Below are 18,451 nucleotides of genomic sequence, written 5' to 3'. Positions count from 1 at the left end.
ATTATTTTTTCAATATATATTTTTTAGTTTCATAGTATTTATGAAACTAAAAAAAAATATTAAAAAAATATATTTTTTCAATATATATTTTTTAGTTTCATAGTATTTATGAAACTAAAAAAAAATATTAAAAAAATATATTTTTTCAATATATATTTTTTAGTTTCATAGTATTTATGAAACTAAAAAAAAATATTAAAAAAATATATTTTTTCAATATATATTTTTTAGTTTCATAGTATTTATGAAACTAAAAAAAAATATTAAAAAAATATATTTTTTCAATATATATTTTTTTTCAAAATTTCAAAATTTATGACCATATAAATTTTTTACCCCCTCAAATTGAGGCAGATAGCGTTTTTTCTAAGTTAAAGTTTAACATCCACTGAGAGCCTCCTTTTGTAACAGAAGTGAGATCCTTTTCAATTAAAAGGCCCCGTCCAGGCAATCAGAGAGTGTTGGCTTCTTATCAAGATAAGAATAAATGGTAGTATGATCAGGGAACAACGCCAACTTAAGAATTTCTGGGAGATCGTTAATGTAAATTTAAAAAAGTATAGGGCCAATGATAGAATCTTGAAGAACGACTGAAGTAACAGGAAATGAAGAAAAGTGCTGTTAATTGAAAACAACTTTTATACTACAATGAGTAAGGAAGATTCAAATATTTTAAAGATGTCACCTGATACACCGTAAGAAGAATCTCTTGATGTTTATCTAATGTACAATAAAACCTATCAGTTATTACGGTTAACAAATTAGAAGGAAAACGAGAAGATTGAAATCCATATCGATTTTCAGGAAGTTGTTAAATTCAGAGATTCAGAGATTAAAATGAGAGATTAAGCGTTTGTTAATTAAAGACTCTAAAACCTTGCTTATGATACGAAGAAGACTAATGGGACGGTAGTTAGACTAGTCAGATCGTTCCTTGAATTTTTGAAATTGGATAACAGGTGCCGCTTTCCAGCAGTCTGGAAAAAAAGACTCTGATTCGCACTTGTTAAATAGTTTTAAAATTATATAGACGATAGCTCCGGAGAACACTTCTGCAAAACTATAACAGGTATGTTGTCCGGACCACAAGCTGTAGAAGAGTTTAAGCAGGAAATCATTTTAAATACAGAAGCTGGAGTGATACGAATGCCAAGCAACGGATAAACTTTATATAAGTTGGATTTATATAAGTTGTCGGCTTTATATAAGTTGGATGTGATTAGTGGAATCAAGATTTGAGATTGATGAAAAGTTTTTAGCACGCGATTCAGCTTTGTTGTTAGGTGAGGTATTAAAATTTGAACCATACAAGAGCGGGGGTAACACAGATTTTTCCTTTTTATAGAAACTGCTAAAGATTCTCCAGAGGTTACGAGAGCCTAACTTTTAAAATGAAATAAGCAATTTTTTGACCTGAGAATAGAAGGCTTTGGCGTAAGATAAATCCATTTTTACAATGGTTTTTAGCAGTAGTAAACAGACGTCTATTTTCTGAAGAATTTTCTTGGTGATAGATATGAAAGTAATTGTCACGATTGGAAATTGCAGCAGCATTATGAAAGAAAAACCAAAGAGAAGAGCGAGGCTTGCCTCGGAATTGTCGAGAGGGAATAAAAGATTTCATGCCGGCCTAAATCCAAGAACTTACGCAAGAAGCACATTTGTCAGCAGGAAGACGAAAAATTTCTAGCCATGAGCCATCACGAAGAAAATCACGGAAAGAGTCCTAGTCAGCTTTAAGGTAGTTTTAAGAAATGTAATGATACGGGGATTCTGATAATGAAGATGAATAAGATAATAGTTTTAGAGATATCAAACCGTGATCAGAAGCACCTTAATATTAACGAACTTAACACTTTTAATATTTCATGCGTTGTATATATATGTAATAATAATTTTTATCCTGCCGTTTTTAATGATCTATTTACCATGAAACCTACCAATAAATACTCTCTAAGATATACCAACCTTCTATATAAGTCCATTTGTTGAACAAATTTTAACCAATTTGGCATTAATTATTGTGCACCCGATTTTTGGATTAAAATTGTTTTGCCTAATTTTAATTTCGATCAACCTATTCCTTGTATCTTTTCAAAATTAAGCCAAAAAATCTCTTACTCTCCCATATTATCAAAATTTGACAATAATGTTATGATTCAATGTTAGTAGTGTTTGCTTTCTCTATATATTGTATTAATTTGTCTACTCTCCTTATATTGTAAAAACGAACTCACAAATGCAAAAAAAATTACCTAAAGGAGAATGTGGAGAAACTGAGTACTGACTAGGATCAGAAACAAGATATAAGTTGAGTAGAGAAGGTAAATAATTCGGATTGTCTAGAAAGAAAGTTAGAAAGTTGATTATTTGTGTTAGAGATTGAGAAAGGCAAAAGTTGTAGACCTTAAAGCCTGCAGAGTCACTGACACAAGAGCCAAGACATTTAGTGCGATTAGCATTTAAGTCACCTACAACGACAATATTGGTTGAAGGATAAAGAGAAAGGGTTTAGTCAATTTGATCAGTTATAACAACAAAAGAGTACAGTCTTGCGACGAAGAAGAGCGATATAGAACAAAGAGAATGGCGATAGAGTGAAGTGATGCTAAACGAAAGCACATAAAAGAATAGTTTGCGGATTCAAACCTAGATTCTGAATTCTTACGAATGTAAATGCCCAGGTCAAACATGTGACTTTTGGAGTCTTTACAAATTTAAGGAAGATAACTACCAACTGCTAGATCACAAGATGAGATAGCTGAACTCAAATTAGTTTCATAAAGAATAAGTAGGTTTGGTTAACTTTGTAGGAGATAAGACTCAGCAGAAGAAAAGTTATTTCGAAGTCCACGAATATTAGTGAATGATAGATTTAGTGAACTTGGTGACATTGGTTTTTGGAGTTTTATAGTTTTTCGTATTTTAGTCATTTTTTAGTTTGTTAAAGAACTTGACTCAAAGCACAGATAGTACTCAGTACACTATTTAATAATCCAAGCAATTGCTTCTTTACTATTAATAAAACCTAAGCCATAACAAAGGGCTCTAAATGTGGCCTTGACAATGTACATCAAAAGTACGAACGACATCATCCATGCACAACATTGGACTGTTAATACTCTGATACTTTACAGCTGTTAATAGAATCAGCCTGTCTGAAAGCTATTACAGAGTTTAAGAAACCTGATTACCAGCCGGCCTCAGAACCATAAAACTGAGTTTTAGAGCTGTACCCTTATTAGGAGATAATAGAATGAGTTGCTTAGTCATAAAAACTGAAACGCAAGCGTAACCCATGCATTGAGTCAAGAAGATCCAGCATTCAACATCCTAAACCGGAAACAATGTACTATAAATACATATACGCCAGCCTAATAGATAAAGAAAGAGTGCGAAGCTAGTCAGCTTCGCACTCTTTCTTTATCTGATTTTACTATCTCAGATTTCTATTCATATAAATTTTGCTATTTGTTTTTAATTTTTAAAATTAATAATTTAATATTAATTTGCAACTCTCAGGACACACATTGATAGTTTTTTTAAATTGGAGAAATATTGATTTAATAATTAATAAATAAATTTAATTAGGGTCAAAAAGGAATCACTCAGAGAATACTTCCATTTAATAATGGTTTTACTTTTTTTCACTAAAAAACAACAAAACAAACAATTAAAAAATGTAGGCTACCCAAAATAGTGTTATGAAGCCTCCTTAGTCTCTGCCCTACAACGCCCCTAGATATAATTGTTATTTATATAACTTTAATGATTTACAATAAAAAAATTTATTATATTTATATTAAACTTTAAAATACTAAAACAATAAAAAATCAGACAAAATATTTTATAAAAAATGTATTCAACTACCTAAATTCAACAGCAAACGATCAAACAGATAAAAAGCAATACTCCATTATGGCATGGCTGTACCAAAGACAAAGACGTAGGGAAAGGGGGTGTAACTGTCCAAAATCGAATAATACCGATAACCGTTCTTTTTTAAACCAAATTTTATTTTACAACGACAACTTCTAAAATCTATCAAGTTACCGACAAAATATTTTGAATTTGGAGGGATTTAAACACCCCCGTCGGTACGGCCTGCATGATGAAGCATTGCGTAAATCAAACAAACACCGACGCTTGATGTAAAATTCCGTAAAATCCTAAATGACGTCAGCGGAATATTTAAGTTCTGCAATAAGCAAGCAAAAGATAAAAAAAGTTTCACATTAACTTTCCTTTTTATTTTAATTCTTCAAATTCTTTTTCAAATTCAAAAGTTAACAGAATTCAATTTCTTCTTGTTGTTTAATTGTTTAACAAACTTTTAGATTTAAAAAGAGAGTATCTAAGTTCACAAAATAGATTTCGCGATTCCTATAGGGGAGAGTGGGGAGAAGTGGGACACGTAATTTTTTTTTAGGACAATTGAAATATATTTTTTATTTGATGTATAAACTGAACCAAACAAGTTTTAACAAATAAACCTTTTTTTAAGCACCGATTTATTCCCCTTAGGTTTGCAGCCAATAATAACTAAGTATATAAATATTTGCTTTTAAAGAAATCGCGCCATTGGGGTAAAGTGGGACAAGTGTGAGTAAAAGTGGGACAAATAAATTTAAAGCAACATTTTAACACAAGTTATTAAATAGAAACTGATAAAATCTTAAAATTATCTAATCGACATAAAAATGTTCAAGAGCTTTCACCAATCGAAATAATCAAATGGCGACGGGAAGAAGCGGCGCATATTTCTTTTTTCTGTCCCACTTCACCCCAATGTAAACACTTTTTTAAGGTACATTTTAAAATTAGGGCTTCTAGCGCACACAGGAAAACAAATTATTTTCTGCTAAATAGAGGGGAAGAAATTTAATTATTTACATTAATTAACAGTATTTAGGCACCGCTCCTAATTAGAAATTTCAAACTGTCCCACTTCTCCCCACTTTCCTCTAATAAGTTTTTGTTTATTAGCTATGAACATATTAAAAAAAAACAGTTGACACCTACAATTTTTACAATTTAATGAAAAAATTCCTACAATAAAAAAAAAAAAAATGAAATTCATTTATACTAAAAAAATTAAAAACAGGTTTCCAAAATTTACACAAAATTTTACACAGAATTCTTTTCAAACCAACAATTCAATAAATCAAGCACTTTCTTAACATCCGTTTCAATAAACATGTGTCCACTGCCTTTCAAAACATGAATTTCGGTTTGTTGAGAGTGTTCTTTGAAAAATTTTACACCGACATCTGAAGGAAGCAACTAAAAATAATCCAAATACAGAACTATATTTAAATAATTGACTTAAGCCTGGGAACAAAAAAGATCTAAAAATTTGGCCAGAACTGCCCGAAACAAGAGAGCAACAAGTTGATAAAATATTTTTTTTTAACATTTTTAACTGAATTTATATTCATCGATAGAATTAAAATTTCATAGATTAATCTCTCAGCGTTCAAATATTATAACTATATAAAGTTTGAACTTCAATTTAAATTACAAATTTTATTAAAATACCGTTTAAAAATATATTTAGAGTTATTTAAATATTACCAAACAAAAAAGTATTTAGCTTAACATAAATATCCTATTCAAAGGATAGGCTATTTATGTTCAAAGTTGCTTTTCCGTGTGTGAAATGCACTACGTCTAACGCATTATCACAAGGTATGGACTAATATTTATATTTGAGTAGCAATTGCATATGACATGCATATCCATTTAAGTTACACTGATTAAACTTCTCAGCAAATATTCACAAAAAAAAAAATCTCTTGAAACCCAATTCTATTGTAATTTTAAAAAGTTTTAAAACTAATAATAAACCATTCCTCCAACTAATGCTAATAAAAAGCATATGATGCTATAAGAAATAATTAAAACATAAAAAACTTTTAATGGAAATTCAAAACTCAAAATAAGAAAAAAGATAAATTACCATAATATTAAAATATATAAATAAAGCAAACCCTATCATCATCTCCCCAAATTAAAATTGATGGTATGTTTGATATTTTCTTCATGTCATCTGTTGAAAACTTTGCATCTTTGATAAAACCGTTGTACACTAAATTAAAAAATATTAATTATAATAAAAATGCCTAATAAAAAGCTTTTACCAGGAAAAAAAATATATTGATAAAATAGTTAATATCATATATATTGCTTTATATAAAAAAAATCATGTACACACAATATTTTAATACTTTTCAAAGAAAAATTTTTAAACAATAATTTGTTATCACAAGTCAAAAAATAACACAGATTATATATTAAAAATTAAAACTAAGTATTATTAATAAACTTTAATTTTTATAAAATAAATAATTTTAAATTGAAAATGAAATAAAAGAAAAGAATCACATTATCCAAATTAAAATGCCTCATATACAGTTCCTACTTAAAAGGTTAAAGTTACAATAGGCAATTAAAAAAATTGTAATTGTATAATTGTAGAATTAGCAGCATATTTTGAAATTTTTGTTTATAAAAAGTAGTATCATGCGGTTTACAATTTACTGGATGCTGTGGTAATATAATGGTGTGTGAAGAGGTGTGCCTATGCAATTGTGCATGGAAAAGCCAGTATTACAGTAATATTAATTATGGTACAATTTTTTCTAATATTTTAAATATATTATTTATAAATAATCTTATGTTTCTAAATTAACCATTATAAAATCAATAAAGCCAATAATCATTATATTTCTAAAACTTTTTAATATAGTTGATGCAACAATTTTTATATTTTAATTTTATAAATTTTACCTTGGGCATGAGATTCTGCCATTGAACATCGATGAAGTCTTGCAGCATTCATCAAAATTGGTGGTAACATTTTTGGTTTGCCATTATAGACAATAGACAATAGTTCCTCAAACTCTTTATTATTCTTGGGTGAACAAAAACTGTTTAGCTCAAGAACTACATTTGTTAAAACACCCAATGGAGACAACAATGAGATAGAGGCTACACATAAAAAAAATAAATAATAAAACTTCACAACGCATTTCGCTTTACTGTCAGGGTAATAATTTATTGTTAGGGTGCTGGTACATTTATGTTGTTTGTATATTGTCAGGCTAATTATCCATTTTGATCATTTGTTTTAAAAAAAATCCTCATGATTTCCACTTAAATAAGAAGATTTTCAACCTGGTTCTAAATTAATTCTTAGAGTCTAAACATTAAAGACAGATAAAAGATATACCGCATTCTTGAGGATGTTTTATAGCATAATGCACAGCAACAAATCCACCTGTTGAATGACCAACAATATGAAGTTTTCTACCCAAAAGACCAGTTTCTTTGACAAACTATTAAAAAGTAATTAGAAAAAATAACAGAAAAGAAAAAAACAACAACAACAACAAATTAACTAAATAAAAATCAATAAAAAATTTATGAAAAAGTTTATAAAAAAGTAAGAAGAGCAAAGATTTAAAATTTAAAAATATAAAAAATGATAATAAATATGCATTTAAATAAAAAAAAAGGTCTCTCCTATTTTTATTCTCAAATGCATACAAGGGCAATGTTTTCTAAAGATTTTTTTGGCTTTTTGAATATAACTTAACTTATTTTTATCAAAATAAATTCTTTTATTTTCCTTATTTGGCTGACAAATTGGATAAAAATATACATTATGTAGCATTAGTAATGTCAATTGGGAAAAGTGATTTTCATTGGTTGATTTTTCAACCCCTTGGATATATGTATAAAAAAATATTACTCATCGCAAGGGCAATGTCTAAGCGGGTTGCAACTAAAAGTATCAATAACAAAATCATAATTTAACAAAATTATAACATAAATTATAAACATATGAAAAATATTTCATATGTTTAAAAGTTGTTCTTTATAGTTAACAACATTTCAAGGTTTCATTTCATTTCGAGAAAGAAATGTTAAACTTTTCGATTCTTTTAATTAAAATTTCTGAAATTTGAGCCTTCTTAAGGATTTTAAATTGAAATATTTGACCCTTTCCCTTCTATTTCTTAAGTAGTTTTTTTGATTCTCAGGATCAGATATGTTTATAAACATTTGTTCTGAAGCACATTCTGCTAAGAAGTAGTTTGCTACAATCTTTGTTGACATTCTCATCATAAAATTTGTACTGATATGAATAATGTTTATTAGAATATTTTTTTTATCCTTTGGTACAGAAAATCAAAACTAAAAGTATTAAGTAAATAATAAAATCAAAGTTATTTAAGTGTTGTTGAAAAATATTAATGATAACTTAATACTTTTTTAAATAAAACAGAATACTCTTAGTTGAGATAGGGTGAGTAAGAAGTTTCGACTAATTTTTTATATCAAATAGGTATAGAGATAACAATACATTTACATTCTTTTCCTTTTAGAAGCATGTAATGTTTACAAAGCAAGTTTTTAACTATTTCTTTATATATTCAGAGGTCATACACACTGTGCATATTCAGAAGTCATACACACTATGCATATAGTTATGAAATCAAAAAAAATTCCCTAATGTTTAAAAAAGAAGTTCAACTTTTTTTAATTCATTTTTTTTATTTATTTGATTAAACTTTGTTTTAGTGTTCTTTGTGTTGTTGTAAACTGAAATAAATATTAATTCTTTATGTTTTGAATTGAAAAACACTGTGCTCATTTCAAAACATAAAGAATTATTTAATTTTAATCAAAATTATTATAATCAGGTTGATATAGAAACAAAATAAGATTTTATGTATTATAAGATTTGATTTCCTTATAATCAACTAATCTAAAAACAATTGCAAATTTTTTTCATCAAACTATTTTTATGAAAACCTGAGCTATGCCAAATTGCAAAACAGTTTTTTGCTGCAGTAGAAGGCAATGTTGCACTGAGGTGCATCACAGTAGGAAAAAATCTTTTACTTATTTTTTATTGAGCACACTTTACAATTTTGTCTTTACCACCAACATTTTAAATCACTTTATCATTGCTATCTTTATCATATCTAAATCACTTTATCGTCGTTATCTAACACATAATATACAACTCTGTCTAGAGGAATATTACACTTTTTTTGCAAAGCTCTTTGAAAAAATTTACACACTTTAAAGCTTAAATTTTGTATTTACAACGTATAGAATTTCCGCATAACAAATTGTTTTATATCTTTGAGAGTATTTTTTTTATAGAGATTTTATAGAGAGGCTAAACAGTTGGTGTAAACCCTATGTACATGAATAAACATTTCATCTTCAGGATTTTCTTCTGTTTTATTGGTGTTAATTCTAAACAACATATTTGTCAGTAACATTGTGTTGCCAGTTTTATTTACCAGCTTTATCAATTGAATCGATACCCTATTTAAGCAGTCTCAGTCTTCTTTGAAGAATGTAGAGTACTGTTTGTTTCCTAATACTTTCTAACGGTGAATACTTTCTTCCCATAAATATATTAATGAAAATGTTCACATCCAAAAAATACAGCTAGAAATTTTTCAATGAGTTTAACTGAGCTGTTGTTATTGACACAGCTTGATGCAATTGTAACTGGTTTTTTTTCTTTAAAGTAATACTGCTCCAACATCCAACATTTGCATGCATCTACCTGTATCACTACAGGTTTTTTAACATTTTTTGACTTTTTTTTTAAAAAAGAAGACATGTTTAGAACATAATAGTTTTTTTAATTTTCATAATTTTTTATCATGTTTTTTTCCCCCCATTTCCATTGTGTATTTTCTATTTATAAAATTTCCAAATGGTTCTGCTATTTGTAATAAATATTCTCAGAAATTACCAATGTTGTTTACTATAACCATAAATCTTGGTGCTCCGTTTCTATTTTCAGATTTTGGCATTTTGTTGATTGCCTAAATTTTTTGTTTATTTATTTGTATTTTGCTTATTTACAACTTGTACCCTAAATATAAACTTTTTTTTTAAACATCTTCGCTCCCAACAAGGCTGCAAGCAACCACTAATTAAAGTTGGAAGTTACTGGAAGAGAAAAGATGAAGATTGTAGAACAAGATAACAATTGACAGACGACTTAAAGGATTGGATATTATTTGAATCAGGAAAGCAAGATGAAGGAAGTGAATTCCAAACAACTGATGTTTGAGGAAAAAACTAGACAAATAAGAGTTTTTGCAGCACTTAGGAACAGTCACAGAAAAAGTACGAGACTTAATTGAATGATGAGTAACACAGAATGAATTTTAGTAGATGGCACAAAAGACGCTAGCTCTTTAGAGCAGTGCCCATTATAGTGTTTGTAGAAAAGAGAAAGAGAAGCAACATTACGACAATGTGATAATGGTTGGAGGTTGGCTGCAAGAGCAGGTCCAACTATGTTTACAATGCGTTTTTGAGATAGGGCATCTTTGGAAGATTCGCCTTAGACATGGCAACAGTATTCCATACAAGGCCGGATTGGAGATTTATAGAGATAGAGAATAGAATCCAGAGTAAGTAAGTATCGAGCTCGATAAAGAGATGCAACCTTAGCAGATGCCATTTTTGCAACAGATTTGATATATAGTTTCCAAGAAAGATCGGAAGTAAGAGTTAACCCTTAGAAAAAGGGTAAATAACTCATCGAGTACATCACCATTCATAAATATAGGAAGATCTAAATTATTGCGATAACAATTGGCTGAAAAAAATTGAGTTTTATCTGAATTAAAGTTCACCAGCCACTGTGAGCCCCATGCTGCGGCAGAAGTGAGAACCTTTTCAAACTCAAATGCCCCCTCCAAGCAATCAGAGAGTATTGGCTTCTTATCATGACAAAAATAAATGGTATATCAGCGAACAATGCCAAATTAGATGTAAGAATATCTGGAAGAACGTTAATGTAAACTAAAAAGAGTATAGGACCAAGGATTAAACCTTGAGGAACCCCTGAAGTTACAGAATATGAAGAAGAGTGCTGTCCATCGAGGACAACTTTTATACTACAATTGGAAAGGAAGGATTCAATAATCTTAAAGATGTTACCAGATACATTGTAAGGAGAAAGCTTATGGAGAAGACCAGCATGCCAAACTTTATCAAAAGCTTTAGAAATGTCAAGAGGGATGGCCTTAACCTCTCCATCTTTATCTAATGCACGATAAAATCTATTGGTTATTACTGTTAGCAAATCAGCTTTAGAATGAGAAGATCGAAATCCATATTGATGGTCAGAAAGTTATTAGATTTATTGTGAGAGATTAAGTGTTTGTTAATTAAAGATTCAAAAAACTTGCTTATGATAGGAAGAATACTAATGGGACGGTAGTTAGACGAGTCAGATCGCTCTCCAGAATTTTTGAAACTAGGGATAACAGATGCTGCTTTCCAGCAGGCAGGAAAACAAGACTCTGATAAGTACTTATTGAATAGTTTTGAAAGTATAGATGACAGCTCAGGAGAACACTTCTGCAAGACTATAACAGGATGTTGTCTGGGCCACAAGCTGTAGAAGAGTCTGAGTAGGAAATCACTTTAGATACAGAAGCTGTAGTGATACGAATGTCAAGCAATGGATCAACCTGTTTCGCAGCTATATCAGGTAGAACGCAACTAGTGGAATAAAGAGATGATATTCATAATTCATAATTTTTTTTCAAAATCAAAATCAAAATCATAATTTTTTAACATTTATTGTCATTTCCATTATCTCTACCAAAGCATAAAACGCTCATCATGATGCGTTTAATGTTCCAGAATAGTATATCACTAATATAACTTTAGTTATAATTTACATCTTTAGTGTTCCAGTACAGTATATCAATTATATAACTGTCACCATGATTTACATCTTTTATGTTCCAGAATATTTTATCATTAATATAACTTTCGTTATAATATACATCTTTTGTGTTCCAGAATAATATATCATTAATTTTCCAGAATATACCATTATCTTTCGTCATGACATCTTTTGTGTTACAGAATATCATTAATATCAGTTTTCATAAAACCAAGTTCATCAAAACCTTGACTGATTTTTTTTTTTAGAAACATCTTCAGTGTTGTATGTATACAAAAAAAGTAAAGTGTGTAAACTTCTAATCTTAATGTGACAGGAAGTTTTCTTGGAGGATGAATAACAAGATTTTAGTCTTTAATTCAATGTCATGTTTAGGTCCAATCAGCCTAAACCCATTAAATGATTTCAGATACAATAGCATCAGTTACATACATAAGTATTTCAGATGCATACATAAGTATTTCTTCTTTTAACTCTTTTTTTGTTTTGTTTTTCTTCAATCTGTTTTACTTTTTTTAGAGCAGACTTGTATTTTTGGTGATGGCACATATCACCATGGTATTAGATTCTTTTGTGTTATTGTCTTTGGCTTTTACATCAATTAGCAGTTTGATAACTTGCAAGTATTGGGAAGTTTAAAAGGTAAGAATAAGTTTGCCTCTTTTTTTTCAACCATAAAACTAAAAAAAAACTTTTTTATAGTATCATCTTTGTTGTTAAGTGCAGTGCAATATTATTACCACCAGAGCCATGGCTAGGCTCCCCAACACCCCCAAAGAAATGTGTGTGTGGAGTGTGAATTTAGGGGCTTGGCTGTTTTTAAGTAATACCTAATGGAAAATATTTTAGGAACTTGGGGCCCTATTAAAAGGTTGTTTTTTTTGGAGGGGAAGGGGGTGAAATCATAATGTAGTGTTTGTTAGTCATAGAGTCTTACTGATATAACATCATTACTAGCTTCAGTATAAATTTTTGTTAATGAGATTCAACCCAAACTGTTATTATTAACATATTTTTTGAAAACTTTCACCATTTTTGTTAGTCCAATTGGCATATTTCTTTGTTTTGGCATTTTGCATTTCTTTACTATATCAGTATGTTTTTGGTATTTAATTGATTTCATTTCTGCACTTATAACATCTTCAGCTCTACATATGTTGATCTCTTTTTTTGAATTAAACCCACTCCTTTTTGAAGTAGATTACTTTATCCGATTTGATGATGTCAACTATTTTGTATAATATAAGACCATCTTGAATAATTTTAAATTTGAAATATAAAAAAAATTTAAAATCAACAATATAAGAATACCCTTATAATACCATATGAATAAAGTTTACAACATCTTCAACTGTAACTAGTTGCTTTACTTGAGTAGAATTACCATGATTAAGCCAATCAACTGCTATAACATGATATGATTTTGGAAACATTTTTCCCAATTCCAAATACGCAACATATGATGCTGTAAATCCATGAAGTAGCAATACTGTTACCTTACTACTCTTTTTACCCCCTTTTTCAACATAAGCACAGTGTTTACCATCTTCTAGTTTGATTGATTTTTGTTTAAATGGTGAAAAAAATACAAGCAACCTAAGAAAAGATAATACAACATAATTTAAATAATTTAAAAAATAACATGATAATTATTAGATTTAAGCAAAAAAACTTTTATTGATTTAAGTGATTGAACACTTATATGTTTTTTTAAAAAGTTTGAAACTGCAAAAAAATTAAAAATATTTTTGTTTTTGAGTTTAAATTATATTTCTTACCCTATGAAAAAACCTATATATGGTAACGTATATATGGTTAAGAAACCATAGGACTGCTTGGTGTAGTTAAGGCAATTTTAAATATTATAGCGTCTGTATGATATTTTGTTGACTACAACATATTTCCGTTAAATGATCAGGTCTGTGAATTATGAAAGGACAAAAAAAAATTAAAATGATAAATTTTGTGGTATCATAAAATATAAATGTTTATAGCAAAAAAAAGCCAGACCAAAGTTTCGTTTTTTTTAATAAAAAATCTTCTTAAAATCACCAGCACTTTTTGTACAAACTTTAATAAGAATTTAAATGCATTTTTTAGGTGAAATGAACATTATAGTTTAACAATATGATCTGTTCTGATCGTTTATTGGCAATTTTTCCTAATTATAAGCTCTATCTTGGTCGGAATTCTAATTTTTTTTGTGTGAAAAATGATAGAAATAATGTGTTTTGACAACTATATATAGTTATATGTCAAATATGTATAACTATATATAGTTTCATGTTACACTGATAAGCGGAATGGATCCAAAGACTCCAAAATGGTGTTCTTTAGATTTACTATTACTGGCAGTAAAAAGGTTTTGAAAAATATATATAAAAAAAGAAAGTTTTTTTTTAAATATCAAAAAAACCAAAAACAAAAAAAAATTATAACATCTAAAGCTCTTCTTTGGACATAATGCGCTGATAAAATCATGCTAATTTCAAATAAAAGAATTTGTAAACTGCCTTAACTACACCGAGTGGTAGAAAGTTTTTAAAAACATTATTTAAAGAGTCAAACAAAATTTGCTATATTTGAATTCTATTCCCAATATAATCTTCATGCACAATTTTTTCAGTTTTCTCATAATATGTAAAAAGATTAGTGTAATTATGATAAAGTTCTCAGTAGGGCTGCTAGTTTAAGCATGTTCGAGTTTGAACATTTTCCAACATTTGAACATTATGCAAAAATTTCAGTGCTCAGGTTCAAAATTTTTCATCATAAAAGTTTGAACTTTTAAAATTTAAAAATAAAAATGTGTTTATGGTCATTTTGGTCTCCAAAAAAAGCTGAGATATAAGTAAAAACTATTAATTTTAATATTGTTAAACTTTTTGGAAACAATGTATCATCTTATTTGGTCTATTTCTGATGTGTTTGTCCAGCCACTCTAAAAATATAAACAAAATATTACTTTGCCATTTAGGAACCATCAGTTTTTCTGTAAAACTTAAACAAATATAAACAAACAGGGCCCAAACAGCCACTGTTTATTTAGATTTGAAAATGATTAAGTTAAAATTTTAATAATTTTAAAATAAAAAATAAAAACCGTTCATTTTAAAATTAAAAAAACTTTTATGGACATTAGCACATCTAGAAACTTAAGGATTTTTTGATTTTTCTCATGAGTTGCAAAAATCAAATTGTAAAATTTGAAAAGTTGGAACAAAAACTTCTTTTCAACAATGTGCACCATAAAAAGACAATGGAAAATGAAACACAAAATTGACCTTCTAAAATTTGTTACTGCGGCCTATAAGCTAACCCTATCCCTAAAATACCAAGATAGAGTTAGTTTTGCAAGCATTGCTAATAGTCAAGTTTAATCAAGTTGGAAAGAGTTGGAAACTTATTGCAAGATGATACCTTTGATAAATTAACTTTTTTAAATCAAAAAATTAAAATGTTTTTTTTTGAACATAAATGTCGCAAAAAAGTAAACAGCTCTGAATAAACAATTTTGTGCTTATCTTATGCCTCTTTATTTTGCATTTTTTTCAGTAACAAAAAACATAAAAAAGTTAGAAAAAGTTTTAAGCTTTTTACAAAATAGTTTAATACTGATACTGTTCAAGTTCAAGCTTTAAAAAAAAAGTTTAAAAGTCTTAGTTGTCAAAATATAATAGCTGACTTTTTTTTTCACTTAAAATCAAAAATATCAACACAATAAAATAAATTTTCTTGTGATTTTTTTTTTTGCAAAAAAAAACAAACAAAAAAACTTTAATAAATAAAAAATCGATGCTATATCGACTATTAAATAGTATTTTATATCAGATATAAAATAAGATAAAAGTAGACAAATGATATAACAAATTACCTCAATAGAAATTGAAACACAGCTATTGGGAACATCCATAATGATGACAGCAGCAAAACTAATACAGCTAACACATAATAATACATATTTTTTCTATGGATATATATATATATATATATATATATATATATATATATATATATATATATATATATATATATATATATAATATAAATAACAATAATAATATAAAATTTATAGTCACAAGAATCCCATACTACAATACAGACAAAAAGATACTTAAAAGTAATATTTATGAAAAAGCAAGATGGATTACCACTTTTAAAACAGGATTACTATCTTACTAAAAGGTCATACTGATTACTAAAATGTCATTCATAACCAATATTGGTAATTAATACTTATTAACTACCTGTACTGGAATTTGTTAAAGGTCTATGTATAAAAGAATATGTATAAATATGTATACATGCAGAATAAATGCACATTGATTATGTCGCTCTAACGCCAAACGAAAACAGTCGCACATGCAGTCGATTGTATCACGTGAAGTGGTTATTAAAGCATTAAGAAGTGTTAGAAAAGAATAAAGAAAGATTGTTTGACGTGAAGAAGAGGTTATAAAAGAACCAAGAGATTTTAAGAATTGATAACAAAATGCTAAAAACTTGTTATGCTCAAAATCGTTCAAACAACATAAAGGACATTAATGTAAAGTTCTATCTTAATCACTTTTCTTTTTTCGAACTTTTATATTTGAATTCTATATAAATCGTTTGCATAAATTAACTGCCAAACTGTTTATAAGATGACTTTTATACGAAAATTATGTCGTTTATTTTTTATTTTTGCTAAATTTCGACATAAAAAATTTTTACATTGTTAATTAAACTCGAATGAAAAGAAATAATTTAAACGATTTTATTAAAGGTTTTTTTTTAATGCTTATGTTTTTAAAACATTTCACATACTCTACCATTACGAATGGGGTGGTAACACGGTAGTGGGACGTCAGAGCGAGAAGTTTAAAAGCGAAAGAAGGTTAAAAGCGAAAAGTTTAAAAGCGAAAACCGGGCAATCGAGTACCGTGATAATTCAACAACAACAACGTTATTATTGTGATCATTTTTTGTGATTTTGTTATTATTTCAATGTTATATTATAGATTATTTGGCGTTTGGGTTTTATCTTTTTTAAATTGTTTATATTTTTTATTATAGTTAGTTATAGTTTAGAGTTATTTATATATTTGGTATTCTAGCTGAGAGTTATAGTTACAGTTAGAGTTTATTAAATTAAATAAATAAAAAAACTTATTCTATATATAGTTAAGAATTTTTTTTGCAATACAAGTTATTTGATAAAAAATAGACTTGCATAATTTCTTATTGATATTATTTCATTTTAATTTCTTTTTTGATATTTATACATTACATTTCAAGCTAAAGATTGTTTTTTGTTCTAATAAAAATTATTCATAAAGTTAAAAAAATGAAAATTATTAATGCGCTTTTATTTTGATTAGATATGGTGAGTTAGGCTGTTTACACTTGAAACTTTTAGAAATGATAAAATATTTAAACCTTAAGAATTGATGTTTAAATTTTGAGTCATAAACTAAAAGCCAGGGCAAATATGTCAACACAATATATTTAAAAGAGACATATCAAGGTTAGTTTTTAATATACATTATTATCTAGTAGATAATAATATGCTTATGATCTCTTATAAGAAGTAATGTTCTTTTTATAAAATTATTTTTAAACTAATGTATGCACTGACTGTTTTAGTCCTAAAGTTAATATTTTCTCTTGCTATTTGATATATTTGTGGATTGGTTGGGTTACATTGTTCTTTGATTTTTTTACAAAAATATTGTAGATGTATGTTTTTGAAGTTCTATGTTTTTTTAAGGGTAGTTTTTGGACAAATTTAATTAGATGAATAAGCTAAAGCTGCACTGTCATTATTGGTCTGTGTTTATTTCTACATTTAATCCAATTCTTAGGTAAAGAATAAGAGGTTAAGAAACTACTTATTATTTTTAATTTAAATAAGGTTTAAAAAATTATTCTTGTTGAAAACAGAAGTGTCACAACTTATTATTATTTTAATTTAAATGAGGTTTAAAAAATTATTCTTGTTGAAAACAGAAGTGTCACAACTTATTATTATTTTAATTTAAATGAGGTTTAAAAAATTATTCTTGTTGAAAACAGAAGTGTCACAACTTATTATTATTTTAATTTAAATGAGGTTTAAAAAATTATTCTTGTTGAGAACAGAAGTGTCACAACTTATTATTATTTTAATTTAAATAAGGTTTAAAAAATTATTCTTGTTGAGAACAGAAGTGTCACAACTTATTATTATTTTTAATTTAAATGAGGTTTAAAAAATTATTCTTGTTGAAAACAGAAGTGTCACAACTTATTATTATTTTAATTTAAATGAGGTTTAAAAAATTATTCTTGTTGAGAACAGAAGTGTCACAACTTATTATTATTTTAATTTAAATGAGGTTTAAAAAATTATTCTTGTTGAGAACAGAAGTGTCACAACTTATTATTATTTTAATTTAAATAAGGTTTAAAAAATTATTCTTGTTGAGAACAGAAGTGTCACAACTTATTATTATTTTTAATTTAAATGAGGTTTAAAAAATTATTCTTGTTGAAAACAGAAGTGTCACAACTTATTATTATTTTAATTTAAATGAGGTTTAAAAAATTATTCTTGTTGAGAACAGAAGTGTCACAACTTATTATTATTTTAATTTAAATGAGGTTTAAAAAATTATTCTTGTTGAGAACAGAAGTGTCACAACTTATTATTATTTTAATTTAAATAAGGTTTAAAAAATTATTCTTGTT

At 27.5% G+C, this 18,451-nt stretch overlaps 1 protein-coding gene across 1 annotated transcript; it reads right to left on the bottom strand.

Annotated features, from left to right (window-relative positions):
- Positions 1–5,011: 5,011 nt before the first annotated feature.
- Positions 5,012–15,708, bottom strand: LOC100214034 (monoacylglycerol lipase abhd6-B). The gene is made up of 6 exons (XM_065806156.1): positions 15,618–15,708; positions 13,066–13,339; positions 7,232–7,337; positions 6,790–6,990; positions 5,991–6,088; positions 5,012–5,283 (listed from the first exon to the last, which is right to left on the bottom strand). Exons 1-6 carry the CDS (start codon positions 15,701–15,703, stop codon positions 5,128–5,130), a joined length of 921 nt encoding a protein of 306 aa, XP_065662228.1. The 5' UTR covers positions 15,704–15,708; the 3' UTR covers positions 5,012–5,127.
- Between the last annotated feature and the right edge of the window lie 2,743 nt (positions 15,709–18,451).

This window comes from Hydra vulgaris, chromosome 09 (assembly GCF_038396675.1).
Source record: "Hydra vulgaris chromosome 09, alternate assembly HydraT2T_AEP".
Classification (NCBI taxonomy): Eukaryota; Metazoa; Cnidaria; class Hydrozoa; order Anthoathecata; family Hydridae; genus Hydra; species Hydra vulgaris.
Note: the sequence above shows the minus strand (reverse complement) of the source record. Positions and strands in the feature narration are given on the sequence as shown.